Raw genomic sequence first — 15,729 nt, forward strand, 5'->3', positions numbered from 1 at the left:
TTGTGGGAGGTAGAGTTAGCAGATTTTCCAAGGATTTTTAAATGATGTGTCCTTGATGTAGGTTTCCCTGCCATCCAGTGCTCTTTAGCTAGTGATCCCTGTAATCATTATTTACAGGTTTTGGATGTTTGTAGTTATTTTTAGAGACTATTCATGAATAATTGAAACAACTTATCATGGAAATTTTCCTCATAGATAAAGCAGGGACTACTAGAGAAATGCTACTTCTTGACCAGATAAAATCAGTCTTCACCCATATTTTAATTTATTACTATGAAGCTCATATATAAAGTTATAGTGAGTCATAATCTTTTGAAATTGAATTTTGGCCAAGTTTGATTTTTCAAAGAGAGTTTTCTTTGTGGTGAGACTATTTGATTGAAGATATTATTCTCCTTTTATTATCAAACTTTTAGGTCTTCTACTTCCATCTCCTGTCATCTCAAATTGCTATGGAGCAGAGATGGGAATCTAGCTGTTGGGGTTGCTGTTTATTCAGGGAAAAATGGCTTGTGTTTCAACTACAGGCTGGTCTATAATTGCTTGGGTAAGATGATCATGGAATCTAATAACTAAACTTATGGCTTTTTTCCTGTATAGTACATTTCATTCTTCCCAGTATTTGCCTTTCCTTTTACCAAAATTAATGCATCAAAAGGATGGTGGATGATCTGATGAACATAATGTTCATTTAAAAAGTTGGGTTGACTGAACAATTTTTGGGAAAACGAACAAAAGTAAGGTAGATGAGCAATTTTAGAAAAAAGTAAAATCTTCCCTTGGATGCTTAAAAAATCCCCAATTTCTGTCTCCCACTTTCCTACCCTACCACTTTCTTTTTTTGCATGTATTTATTTTTACAGGCATGGGAGTTTTTAATGGGCATTCACTTCTCCTATCTTAGTTCTTCCTGCTTGCATCTCTTTTTCATTTTCACGTGTTTATTCTCCTGACATATACTAATCAAATTCCAAGTTCTAGTGCAGACTGAGACTATCTTACTGAGGCCGACATTGTGTCCATTTTAAGCCAGCCCAGCAGACCCTTCATTTTGGTCTAAGGCTGTGTTCTTGAAGGCTGTCCCATTGTATCCCCACTGACAATAGGGATGGATGCGAAGGGTCGCTGAGGTTAGTAAGTGTTAGTAAGTGTCCCCTGCGAGCTCTTAGCTAATAGCCATTTTAATGGTGAATCCATATCTGTTGTGAGCTGAAAGAGCTGCAGGGCACACGGTAAGGGCCAAATAAATGTTTGGATGAATTGAGAACTGAATGTGCAAAGAAATAAAGCTCATAACTGAAGTCATTAAGAAATGAAGCTGTTTAGGCAAGCGCTTCTGTTCATAAGTCTAGCCAGTTAAGTGTGCGGATACAAGCTTGTGTCCCAATGTGTGTCCATTAGTGACTACTGAAGCCCTCAGGTGCTCTGGTGACTTCATATGCAAGCGTGGCCTGGCACGGACTGCCTGTGCTATGACTAATCAGGAGACTTTCCAGGGAAAAGGATGTCAGGCATGGGGATTCCACATTTAGCGTCACTTTTAGTATGTGATGACTTCCATATCCTAACTGTTTGAGGGATCCATTCTCATTAGGATTCATGCTTGAAATACACCCTTACAAAAGCTGAACTTTCTCACATTGACTAAGAACAAGATCATCTTTGACAGATTTTTGAATTGAATTGCCAAAGCAAAATTCTCCTCAAGTCCAAGGGTTTCACTTGGCGCATGCTCTTTCGTTCCATTGTGTTTTAAACCAGGTTGCTATTATGTAGAGTATTTTAGCAGCCTTGATCTTGGAGACATCAAGACCATTATTCCTGTTGTTGCTGATTTAGTGTTACAGCTGCTTCCTCTTTATGTGATTTAATTTGAAGTTTCAGCCCACCAGGGGGCTATTGGTCCCCACCTATGCAGCTTGAAGAGCTGGCTGCTGTTTCTCCATGGATGTTATTTCCATTCCTATTCATAGCGATTTTTCCCCTTCTATATTCATCTAGCAACAGCAAGGCACTGTTCCAGGAACCCGCGCTCTCTACATAAGGCATAACATGGAACCATTTGGATGGAAAAATTATAAATTAAAATTATTCTGTTCATTTTAAAATATTCATATTGTGTTGCTCAAATGCCAGTAACTGGAAAATCATGGATAATGTCCTGTTTTTATAACCTCTTTCAGAATGTTTTAAAATCTGTTTATGTTGTTACTTAGCCATCTCTTTTCCTGGAGTGGATTTTCTGATAAGATTTTGTTAAAAAAAAAGATTGTGTGAGTCCAGTGTGTAATGGCAGATATAATATTAAAGATGATACCACTAATTTCAGTCCACTTTTTAAATAGAAAAAGATTTATTTCATCTACAGAGAATATTTATAAAATTATACGCCTCTAAAAATAGCCTGTGGACATGCCAGACTATTTCTTTGGAGGATAAAGCTTTTTATGAAATGATTAAGATTAAGCAAAGGTTTATTATTTCTGGAACTAGGTATTTAATTTAAACTATGAAAACCCATATATCCATAATACTACTAATTTTCAGATGCTAAAAATATCTTCAGCTTTTTAAATGTATTGAGCTTTTTATTTTTTAAAAAGCTTTTTAAGTGATCTTTTTTCTATGTATTCTGTTCTCAATGCTAAGTTATTGATTCTTTAATTTGGGGAAACTAAAATCTTATTTCTATCCTTGTATTTTCCATGTTGTGTGGGTGTGAGTGAGGATGTGTATGTCTTAGAAAGATAGGCAGGAAAAAGTGAAAATGTTTTTATGTGGTTTAGTTTTTTGCTAAAGTAATTGTATTTCTTATGCTAAAGGAAATAATAGTGATTGGAAATCTTTATGCTGTTTTTTTTTTCTACCTCTTGGAACATATTAAGAGGAGCGAAGATCTTTATTTTATACTTTTTTATTCTGTAAGTTTTAAGTCCACACTCACATAAAAGCCATGTGTTTTATTTGTTGTTTCTCTTGGCTAGGAATATTTAAATGTATTTTTGAAACTCTTCTGTTCTGTCAACTAAAGATAATTTAAAATTATAATTTGAAGACACTTTCTAGAAACTTATACTTTAGTTCAGGCTAAAGTCTTCAGTTTGTGTGCCTATGTGTGTGTTGAGGTTCTGCAGAAGCAACAAACCACTTGAGCGTGAACAAATTTCACAGGCTCACTTCATTGTTTGTTTTAGCCTTGTTAATCATTTGGCCTTTTAAAATAGGCTGATCATTTCACTGAATATGGGTTCAGAAAAGTTCTGTGTGCCATGAAAGCCTAAATGGTTCTTGCTAACTCTGTTTTATTCATTTTAAATAACATGAGGGGCATCCCAAAGTATTTCCTCTGGACATTTGAAGCAGTATCATTGCAGGGTATGATATGTGAAGTCAGGATTCTTTATAACAAAAATAACCACAAAATATATATATACATTTTCCTAAAGTCTGATTTATGGAAAATAGAAAGCAAGCTGTCAGTAAACAGGTTTTCCAACACTCAGTTTAGGCAGCAACCAACTTTTTTGAATGCAGCAATAAAATGAATACTATTTTTGATTGAATAACGAAGACAGACTAGAATGGTTGCTATGAGAAAAATGGGTACCTAATAATTAATCATATGTGAGCTAAACCTTAACTACACTTGGCATTTTTCCTTAGGTTGGTGCCATACTGATTAATGAGTTAACTGCTGATAGTACCTGTTCTGTGAAGTGACTTTCAGTTCCAGGGCTTAGAGTATTCAATAAAATAGGTATTCTCTGAGGTGGGACTGAGGCTTTAGTCTTGATCAAAGTGCTTTGGGGGAAGCACAGTTGAACTGATTGGCTGTGAATGTTAATCACTTCACAGGACACACTGATAATTTACAGCATTGTTGTAACTCTCTGGTGTTCGTAAAATGAACTTAATAACCCACTGGCACCATGGGATAAGCTGCTTTTTCTTTGCAATTGAATACCCAGACTGCCTGAATAAGAGTGTTGAGCAATACTGCATTATAAAGAGTGAGCAGCTGTATGATGAAGGAAACAGCTCTGCCACAGATTTGTTAATTATCTCCTTTGATTCACAGAGGGTGTTTGTGAGATATGGTTGACCAGTGAAGACACGGGGGCTTACGGCAGAGATATTGGCACCAATCTCCCCACACTCCTGTGGAAACTGGTTGAAGTGATTCCTGAGGGAGCAATGCTGAGGCTTGGCATGACAAATCCGCCCTATATTTTAGAGCATCTGGAGGTAAGGAAAAGCACCCCATTTGCATGCTGACATAGACACTAACCAATCCAGACAGTGTGGCAGCCTCAGTGTCATCGCATCAGCTTCATTTAAAACTCTTTCACAATTTTATTTATGTATTTATTTTTGTAGTCCCGCATTTCCAAGAACGAATTAAGACTTTCAGATCCCTTCTTTGGCAACCAACACTTTTTGCTTCCTCTTCATTAATTGACATTGCCCCATTTTTCAATACTTGCCACCTTGCCACAGTTCTTTGTTTCTTATTTGTAGTCCTTCTGTCTTCCAGCACATAAATTTGCCTCAGTTCCTCCATTTTGACCCCTTGTCTGATTCAGAACTGCTGATATGTTGCATTAATTTTGCAACCCACAGTCACTATTGTGTTACCCAAACTACTGTTCGCCATATCAGAAAGGGTACTGTACTTGAAGCTTGAGGATGAATTTTCAATTTCCTCCCTTCATCTGGAGATACATAGGGGTGAAGTTGAATCAGAGGGACACAGAACAAGAGACTCTTCCATTTGATTCGCTCATGCGGCATCTGTATTTCCATTGTAATGCCCATCCCTGAATACACGACATTTTCTTTCGGAGAGTTTCCTTCTTTATTTTTGATTTATCGACATAATGGTAATCACTGTGAACAAAGGTGGTTCTGTGATCCCTGACTTTGTTTTATACTCTTCCACAGATTGGGATGCTTACCCTTAAGTAGCTGTGTCAAACTAGGCGAATGGGCGTATGTCCAGGTAACTGTGGTACCTGATGGCAAATGACACAGTAAATATGAGCAAAGAATATGGACAGGGGATCCATGACTACTATTTGAGAAATAAAATAATTACTTTATACCCATAGTTATGGACATAAAATCTAATTAGTGCTATTGGAAAGTCATGTGTAAAGTATGAAAACAAATAACTTTTATTTTTTATCAAGTGTGTTCTTTGCAGTATGTTTGTGTAGAAAAATAACATCCCAAAAGCTAAAACAGCCACTGTTGCTGAAATTTAATGCAAATGCTAATGGATAGCTAGCTAAACATTTAAAAGATTATTTCACTGATTTGATTTTAAGACTATACTTGTTGAGGTTTTTGTTGAGCAACTTCCTTAATATCAACAACCTATTTCAGAAATTCTGAAAACAGAGTTAATAATTTGACTGCTAATTATAAATACATAATGAGGAAGTTTAGCAATTTTAATTTTTTTATTTACATTTTTCTAGCTAGCTCTTTCTAGTAAGGGTATATGATTTATATGTTAACTTTAGACAGTGTGGGATGATTATGATTTGCTAGTTAAAAATAAGTCGCAGGCGTGTCAACTTTTACGTAACACTGACTCAACACTTGATAAAGCAAAGTGATTCTCTGTAAAAAAAAAAAAATATATATATATATATATGCTAAGAGCTGTGACAGTCTTGCTGTGTTTGCAGTAAATGTGAGGCATACATCGTGAAGACCAGGAGATGCACTAGATGTGTAGTGGGTAGGAGGAGAAACAGGCTCCATCAATATAAGCTTTATGGTAACAGCCACTTTTTTTGGATTGGAAAAGATCTGATCAGGGATCCAGGGACCCATAATAGATAGAGTCGGATAAGTTCAAGTAGGAATAAGCACAAGGATAAAAAATCCTGTGTTGGCTCCGAGGTAACTAACCAAATACTCCTTGGAATAAATTCAGCATTTTAATTGATTGTAAGATTGCCGCAGCCAATACTGTGTGTGTAGCAAATCCTAGTGCTCAGCACCTGAAGTAGTGCCAGACTTGTTGACCTCTGAATAGATGCTCCAGAAGAGCTTCTAAAAATCAACAAAAGATCTGAAATATAACTTTGTACTTTCCCTGGAAAACACCAGATGTTTAGTTCATAGATCGCAGTTGGAGTGATAACAGGTTCTGATTGTCATGACATTATATTTTTAAAATCCTTTGAAGTATGTATCATGTTGGCCTTTCCTCCTACATTGTCATCTTGAGGCAATGCTCTTGTTATATCTGTCTGTGGATCTATCCCACCCAGTGATGGCTCAATACATGAGTGAATACGAGAATGAATACAGGAAGAGCTGGCCAGGCTCAGTGGGTCACACCTGTAATCCTAGCACTTTGGGAGGCCAAGGCAGGCGGATCACTTGAGGTCAGGAGTTTAGACCAGCCTAGCCAACATGGTAAAACCCCATCTCTACTAAAAACACAAAAATTAGCCGGCGGGGTGATGGGTACCTGTAATCCTAGCTACTCTGGAGGCTGAGGCAGGAGAATCACTTGAGCCCAGGAGGCAGAGTTTACAGGGAGCCAAGATTATGCCACTGTACTCCAGCCAGGGTGAAAGCGAGATTATCTCAAAAAAAAAAAAAAAAGAAGAGCCTTTTTCATAAAATATAGAGTCCCACACTGTAGTCTTGAACTTTGAAATCCTAACCTCTGGCCAGAAGAGGCAGCAAAAGATGATGAAGTAAATGAGCTTCAAGGGTGAGAATTGTTCCCCAGAGAAAGCCACCCACTACTATGCACTTTATGTGCAGGAGGTAATCCAGGCTACGATACCACACCCAGGGAGAAAGCCATCCAAAAGAAATAGAACAAAAGGAAACAAAGATATGCAAGAATCAAAGGTCTACACCATCTCAGAGTAAGAGCTTTTAAACTCTTCCTTTGTTTCCTGGACCAGACCTTCACACCTTGCTGTTTCTTCTCATCCTCCTCTCCATGACAGAGCCCACAACACTCAGGATTCCACAAACACATTGTTATGTAACAGAAAAGGTGACTGAGTCCCAGAAGGTTTACATGGCTTCCCAGTGTCAAAAAGGGCAGTAGGGAAGGGTGCCCAAATCTGGTGTTCCTCAGTCCTGTGCACAGCAAAACCTTGTAAATTTCCATATTCCTCTCACTAGGCTTAGACCACTCTACAGAAATTACATGACTTATCTCAAGGGTGCCGAACAGAGTTCACCAGTAAGAAAAAAACAGAAGATGAAAACAGAAAAAATAACAGCAAATGAAAGTGGTGATTTTTTAAACTATAGGGATTGAAGGAATCTACTCTTGAAATAACTACCCTGATGCTTTAATACCTTCAGGGCAGGGATTTCTTGAGAATTTTATTGGTAAGACTCAGCCTTCTTGTGTTTTTGAAAGATGCTTCACACAACAGACTTTAATTAGAGAGCACTTGGCTGGTCTGTTTTCCCTCCTCTTCATTCTGTTCACTTCTTATTCACCTGACTGTCAGATTTTTTAAAAACCCTTTTTTAAAAAAAAAAAACAGTTTAAAGGGAAAGTTATATAAAGGAAAGCATCAAAGTTTTTATCATTATTTAAAAGTATGCTGTGGAAAGATACATCTGTTGAGAACACATTTTATTCAATCTGCATAGAAATAGAGGATGCATAGTACACTTAACACAGGAGCACTTTGAAGGTTTCTTCAAGAGTCTAGCATTGTGTGTGGCTCTTTATATAGTAAATATCAAATACATGTGTACTGAATAAAAGGAAGGGAAGGAGAACTTTTTATCACTAATAGGCAGACACGTAGTGAAGTATGTGTTTGGGACATCTGCCAACCTTATTTTTAGTATCACTGCCCTTAAAAAACAATATAGGATTCATTTAAATTATGATATAACTGACAAAAGATATCTCAAACATATATATTGTGACAAAGACACCCTGGAATTGAAGAAATATACCTATGAGGTTAGACAATGCTATAGTAAACTTGCATATGATAATAGAATCAATAGTTAAAACAATCAACATGCTTTATGTCACCTTAAAGTCCCTATTGCCTAAAGAATAAGAATAAGCCCTTTAGGACATTCAGAGTACTTCTTTTTTTCTATTACATTCTTATTCTTTTATCCCTTGAGGAGTACTCTAATGATACCTCCTATATATCTTTTTTTTTTCTTTTTTTACCATTTCATACTTCTGAAATTTTTACATTACCATTTTCTCATGCTATACTTACCATATGATGACAGTTGGTAGTGATGTGTTAATCAGACATACTAATATTTGCTACTACATGTGCTGGCTTATATATTGCCCCTGTAGTGGCAAATAAGATGTATTTTCCCTGTGTTTGCTTTCCTATTGATATTGCTAATGTAATAACCTTTGCATTCCTCTTTAATGATCTCTGACCTTATAGAAAGTGAAGTGGTTTATGAATTTGATTACTCTTAAAACTACATTTCTTAGTTTTGTCCTCCTAGTGATAGGTAGCCTCCAGCTAAAGTATTAACTCAGACTAAAAATAATACATGTGAACCCAACAAGTTGCCATGAGACCAGTAATAGTGGTACAATGGCTGCTGCTAATGAGGCACCTGAAATCACTCCTAACTGATAAAATCAGTACAATTTATCAAGTGCTTCTTGTTTGCAGGAAACTGAGTGCTTTACATGTGTGATCTCTTTTTCTTCTTACAACAGGCTAGCTCTATAGATATTATTATCCTCAATTTTCTTTTGCCCACTTTTTTGAGATGGGATTTCACTTTCACCACTGTGCCTGGCTATTATTTTTGTTTCGTTAATTGAGAAGCCATGGGTTAGAAAGGTTAAATAACTGGCTAAACGACATAGCCAGTTAGCCACTGAACTGGTTTCTAATGTATTCGATTTTGCAAATGCTTTCTACTCTACTGCTTCTTCAAGGAAGCCTTCCCAAACTCTTCCCACATACTTTCTGTGCTTCGTAGTACCTCTGTTCAACAGATCTCTGTCTCTTTGGGCACTCATCATGGTGCATCATGATTACTTATTTATGTACAAATCCAACATGACTTTTATCGTAAGGGAGATGTTGTCTTGTCCATCTTTGTATATCAGTGCCTATGATAACACACACTTCATACACTTAATAAATATATATTGGATGATATGATCTTCAAAGCTTGGCTTATTAACTGTTCCTTGGCTTCATGCCTCATGTATTGAAGTACCGTCATATCTGCTGAATATCCAGTTTCAGAAGAGTTTGGGAATGGTTGTCATATGTGTTTCTCATGAGTCACGCGTCTGTGAAGATGTACTGGACAGTTAGGGATTCATCTAAGGGATGTGTTGTGTTTTATTTGCCCAGCTAAAATGCCATAGTGATAGATAGTATCTTTAGGACTGTCTAGAACAAATGAGCTTATTGTATGATTATTGAATTTGTAGATGATCTAGGCTCTTCTTTCTTCTCTTCCTGCCTCTTAACTTTCACTGCTTTTTAAAATCTCCACTAGAGAGGAGAAATTAAAATCAGACAGTTTGTCTTGGTTTTAGTTTCATGGATTGGCTGACAGGGAAAAGATGTTAAAGCTCTTGGGCAGTAAGGAAAATAGGAAGTATCTGGATTTTATGTATTTAAGACACATGCATGTGTATGTTCATTGCAGCACTATGCACCATAGCAAAGACATGGAATCAACTTAAATACCCATCCACAGTAGACTGGATAAAGAAAGTGTGGCACATACACACCATGGAATATTATGCAGCCATAAAAAAGAACAAGATCATGTCCTTTGCAGGAACATAGATGGAACTAGAGGCCATTATCCTTAGCAAACTAATGCAGGAACAGAAAACCAAACACCACATGTTCTCACTTATAACTGGGAGCTAAACAATGAGAACACATTGACAGATAGAGGGGAACAACAGGCACTGGACCTACTTGACGGATATTGGGGGGAAGTGGCAGAGGTTCAGAAAAAAAAAAATGTCAGGTACTAAGCTTAGTACCTGGATGACTAAATAATCTGTATGCCAAATCCCCAAGTCACAAGTTTACCTATATAACAAACTGCACATGTACCACTGCACCTAAAATAAAAGTTGAAATGTTTACTTTAAAAAATTATCCTGGTCCTCCCTCTGTCATGAATAGTTTAAAGTAACTTATCTCCCTTTAAGAGACTTGCGTGTCTCAAAATTGTATGAAAATTTTAGTGCATTGCTTACAACCTGCACCAGAGAGGGCAAACTGATTAATCTGGGTTGCAAGTGCTTCTTAATAAGGACTATTTCTATATTCAAATTACAATAAAACAAATTATATATTTTTAAACATATTATTTTATAAAATATTGCCAAAAAACATTGACACTAACATTCACGTTGATATTGTGCTACCTTTTATTTAGCTTGAATTAAAATATGTAGTATTGCTCGAGATTTACATTTAGTATATTTATGGTACATGTCATCATAAGGTTAATTGCAAATAGTGAAATTTTAAATATCCCATCTGTTTTTGGTTTGGAAATCTTTTAATCACTGTAACAAATCAGCTTCCTGCTACCTTGAATTTTTGTATGTTTACTTCTACTTCAGTGACCTTATATTCTAACCTAATTCTGTATTTAGTGAAATAAATTCATCTGGTGAAAGACAGTAGATACCTGTCAAGGACTTTTGTTGCATGATAATTTATGAACATTAATAATATGTTTGCCTTTGCCGAGTTTTAGAAAATACCTCTTAGTTTCAAAATAATAGCAAACTCAGTACATGCTGCGCTTATGTTTCATCAAAGCAATACAGATTTTCCAGACTGAATTCAGCACTTCAAGCTGTGTCTTTAAACATTTCTTTTCCTTAGGGTTTATACTTTCTGGAATAATAGAATAATATGTAAATATATTCTCTACTGTTGTATACAAAATATTTTTTCCCTTTTGATGAATAAAAAGACATGCTAGATTACTTGTTTTCAGCAAGGAAATGGAAAGGAAAGCTCTTTTATTTCAACCATCCACCTATAGCTTTTGAGACATGTCAGTATGTGGTTTGATCTAACTGTTGGCAACAGTTGGCACTGTTTTTTGCCATCTATAATCATCAGTGCTCCGTTTGATTCTTATCCTGGCACTTGCGAATAAATTTTAAGAAGTCAGTGGAACACCTAAAACTAGAAACAGAAGTTTATGTCTTTCCGAATATTAGAGAGAGAAAACTTTTATCAGATATTAAAAGGGCTCATACACATTTTTTTAAAGTTTATCAGGCTTCATTGGGAGCCTAATTCTGAGAGCTGGGAACAGCCTCTCTGAAAGGGAAGAGGTGGATGAAAGGAACGTCCTTTCTTGCCTGCCATCTAATACTGATAAAAGATGAAATTGAAATGCTGCTTCCCATCAGCAAGATTATAGGCTCTACCCAACATTCTAACTCTTCAACTTCTCTGCGTGATCTGGGTTTGAGCATCAGGAAGCTTTAGTCAGGCCTTTCCACTTAAAACGAACAAACAAACAAACAAAAACCAACTGGCATCTCTGCCCATACCTGAGTCTCAGCCTCTTTGTTCTGTGATACTACTCACTTGTTCCCTTGTCCAGGCCTCAGCCCCTAATTCCAGCCCTGCCCAAGAGGCCAAAGCTTTTCTTGATCTCAGCTGCTCCTCAGAAAAATTTACCAAGCTTGTTGCTTCCTACTACTGAGTCTTTGTTTGTAATGTTAAATCTGGGTGAGTAAGGCTCATGATTATATATAGACTGAAGGACCCCAAAATAAATGAACTTGTAAATAGACTTTGTTTCAGAACAGATTGCACTTTGTTGCTGCTGAATGTTATTTTATCCTTATTGTGCCAGGTATATTTTCTAGGGAAAATGAGCTATTTTGTGGGTAAATGTTTCTTATGTTGAAAATATTGGGTACCTCTGTCTTCCTGAGGAACACAAGAACATGCCTGGATCATACTTAAAAATTCTGTTTATATGGCCATCAATAATTTATACAGAGATCTATCTTATGTGCTTCTCTGTTATTCTCAGTTCCAGTGTCTATATTATGAGAAAGCAGGCATGAGAGAATAAACCTAGTGTGAGAATATAAACAGCCAAATCCTTTATGTTTGTCTTGAAATGCTTTAATCCACATTGTGGTATAATCCCTCTTGTGAATTCCCAAACTTAGACAAATTTACAAGAATAAAACAACCCGTTAAAAACTGGGCAAAAAACATGAACAGAAACTTTTCAAAAGATGACATACTTGTGGCCAACAATCATATGAAAAAAAAAAAAAACAAAACTCGACATCACTGATCATTAGAGAAATGCAAATCAAAACCACAACGAAATGCCATCTCACACCAGTCAGAATGACTGTTATTAAAAAGTCAAAAAATAACAGATGGTGGTGAGGGTATGGAGAAAAAGGAATGCTTATACACTGTGGATAGGAGTGTAAATTAGTTCAACCATTGTGGAAGACTTTGTGGAGATTTCTCAAAGATCTAAAGACAGAAATACCATTCGTCCTAGCAATCCCATTACTGGGCACATACCCAAAGGAATAGAAATCATTCTGTTATAAAGTCACATGCATGGGTATGTTCATAGGAGCACTATTCACAATAGCAGAGATATGGAATCAACCTAAATGCCCATCAATGATAGACTAGATCAAGAAATAGACTATGCAACCATGAAACAAAAAAAAAAAACCAAAGTCATGTCCGTTGCAGGGACATGGATGGAGCTGGAAGCCATTATCCTCAGCCAACTAACACAGGAACAGAAGACCAAATATCACATGTTCTTGCTTATAAGTGGGAGCTGAATGATGAGAACACGTGGACACATGGCAGGGAACAACACACCCTGAGGCCTGTCACTGGGGGCATGGCAGGGTGGGTGGGAGGAGGGAAAGCATCAGGAAGAATAGTTAATGCATGCTGGGTAATGAAATAATCTGTACAACAAGCCCTCATGATACAAGTTTACATATGTCTCAGGGCTACACGTGTACCCCTGAACTTAAACAGAAGTTAAAAACAAAACAACCAAGCTTCTGAACTTCTCAGCCACTCTCATCATTTTTTTCCCTCTTGCCGTTGATCCAAATTATTGAATATTGTTTATAAAATGCAGTGACGCATAGATATTTGTTCCCGAAAGAGACGATTAATTTTCCTGAGAGGAAAAGAACATAGAGATACAACGGTTGTCAAGATGATGAGTGAAAAGGCCTTAGCAAATCCTTTATAAAGAAACTGATGTTTGGCCAGGTGCAGTGCCTCACACCTATAATCCCAGCTATTTGGGAGGCCAAGACAGGAGGACTGCTTGAGGTCAGGAGTTTGAGACCAGCCTGTGCAATACAGTGAGATCCATCTCTACAAAACGTGTTTTTAAATTAGCTGGGTATGGTGGCACACGTCTGTAGTCCCAGCTACTCAGGAGACTGAGGCAGGATCATCACTCGGACCCAGGAGTTCAAGACAGTGGTGAGCTATGATCATACAACTGCACCATGGCCTGAGCATTGAGACCCTGTATCAAGAGAAGAGAAGAGGAGGGGAGGGGAGGGGAGCTGTAGTGAGCTATGATTGGAGAGGAGAGGAGAGGAGAAGAGCTATAGTGAGCTATGATCATATAACTGCACTCTGGTCTGAGCATTGAGACCCTGTATCTAGAGAAGGGAGATGGAGAAGGACAGAGGGAGGGGAAGGGAGAGGGAGGTATTATAATCATAGTTGAATATCTGTCCTGGGTCATGTCTCTTTGTGTGTATATTTTTTGAGGAAAAATACTCTTTTAAAATAAATACAAAGATCTCTCTCACTCTAACATACTTGAAAAACATAAAAATTTACATATTTCAACTATGACACACATCTATTCCTACTTCATCTTTTAGTATTCTAGTGTACACTTCTGTTTATATCGGAGGGCATTAGATATGTATATGGTTTAATTTACATCTTAAAAGGCATTTCACATTGCCAGTCCCCTGAATCCTTAATTTCACCCAGAGTAGCTGAGAAGGCTTTCATGTCACCTGTCAAAATTAGTGTAGTTCAAACTCCATAATACACCAGCTGTGGGCTTTATCTTCCTCATTAATTTAGGAAGTCAGTTACGCTCAAAGCATTGAGAAAAGCTGCCTTTGACATTCCTTCACAAGCACAGAGAATGGCTAACACATAAGGCAATCCACGGTTTCCTTTACACTTTTCTATTCTACGATCCTCTCTGTATTGACTTCTTTGCTCTAATAGCCTATGAAAGGCTTCCTTAGGCACTTGCTAATTCAGCACTTAGTAAAATGAAATCGTCATATTTTATATCAGGTAGGTAATGGAATTTGCAGGTGATTCACGATCTAGAACAGAAAGGTGCGTAATGAAGTTAATGGTTCATAGAATAGTTGAGGGACATTCTGCATATTTGTCAGAAAGCAAAGTCCATCTCCTTCATCTGCTTCTGTTTATTTCTGAGATACTAAATTGTTGCTTTTAGGTCTGATATATATCTGTTCTCTACATCTTCCTGACCCTACCACAGAAATGCTCCACTGGAAAATGTTAAGCTTTCAAAATTTAAGTTCAGAAATTCTTTAATCTCATTTAACAGTAAATAATGATTATGTTCTAAGTTGTAAACATAAGGGTTATTATTATTATACACTGCTGCTCAGAACTCCTTTATTTGCATGTTTTGTATCAGAACTATTGAATATTAAACATGGGCACAATCCATGTTTAATAAATCATTTTTAGGATCAGAGGATGCTGCATGTAGGCCAGAGAAAATCAAACTGATTATTTAGCATAATCCTGAAAGATCCCCAATTGTTCATTAGTTTGAGGGGGGAAAATGGTTTCTTTTTATAGCATGTATTATTGTGTGTTTTTAAAAACTGCTACAGAAAGTTTACTGTCACTATAACATTGACTAGAGAAAATACTGCCATTAAGTCTGTTTCTAATATATGGTCATAAAGAAGTGGTCTTCATAGTTTAATGTTAAAATATTTTCAAAAGCATACCCTGTATCAGCTTTTATTTTGCAATGTCATATGGCATATCAGCCTACCTTCTGATTGGCTGAAATTTCAGATATTAAGCTTTTAGTTAAGTGGCTCCTACATTTTCAGCCTTTATTTTTCCTACCTCAACAGACTCTTGTTATTTTTTGTTGTTGTTTCTGTATTCTTCCATTATTGCCTTTGTATTGGTTTAGCTGTTGTAACAAAGTAGCACAAACTGAGTATTTTGGGAACTCTGAGAGAGAATCTGTTCTGTTCTTGTCCCCCGGCTTCTAGTGGTTAGTTTCTCTGTCTCTGTTTCCAAATGTCCTTCTCTTATACACCAGTCACTGAATTAGGGTTCACCTTAATTCATTATGACCTTAACTTGATTATATCTATTAAGACCCTATTTCCAAGTAGTGTCACATTCACACCTGCGGGGGATTAGGACTTACATTTACATCTTTGTAGGGGACACAGTTCAACTCATAACAGCCTCCTTTTGTAGTAAATAGAAATTCTTTTTTTTTTTGAGACGGAGTCTTGCTCTGTCGCCCAGGCTGTAGTACAGTGGCGCGATCTCGGCTTGCTGCAAGCTCTGCCTCCTGGGTTCATGCCATTCTCGTGCCTCAGTCTCCTGAGTAGCTGGGACTACGGGCGCCCGCCACCATGCCCGGCTAATTTTTTTTTTTTTTTTTTGTATA

General features: G+C 37.0%; 1 protein-coding gene across 2 annotated transcripts in view; it reads left to right on the forward strand.

Moving 5' to 3' along the window:
- CDKAL1 (CDK5 regulatory subunit associated protein 1-like 1) overlaps nucleotides 1-15,729 on the forward strand; it is a 743,372-nt gene that overhangs the window by 455,029 nt on the left and 272,614 nt on the right. For both annotated transcript variants that reach the window (XM_011998164.1, XM_011998165.1), the window contains one exon: nucleotides 4,079-4,245. In XM_011998164.1, the coding sequence (XP_011853554.1) occupies nucleotides 4,079-4,245 (167 nt within the window). The remainder of the gene's footprint in view (nucleotides 1-4,078; nucleotides 4,246-15,729) is intronic.

This window comes from Mandrillus leucophaeus, unplaced genomic scaffold (assembly GCF_000951045.1).
Source record: "Mandrillus leucophaeus isolate KB7577 unplaced genomic scaffold, Mleu.le_1.0 Scaffold56, whole genome shotgun sequence".
NCBI classification, from domain to species: domain Eukaryota; kingdom Metazoa; phylum Chordata; class Mammalia; order Primates; family Cercopithecidae; genus Mandrillus; species Mandrillus leucophaeus.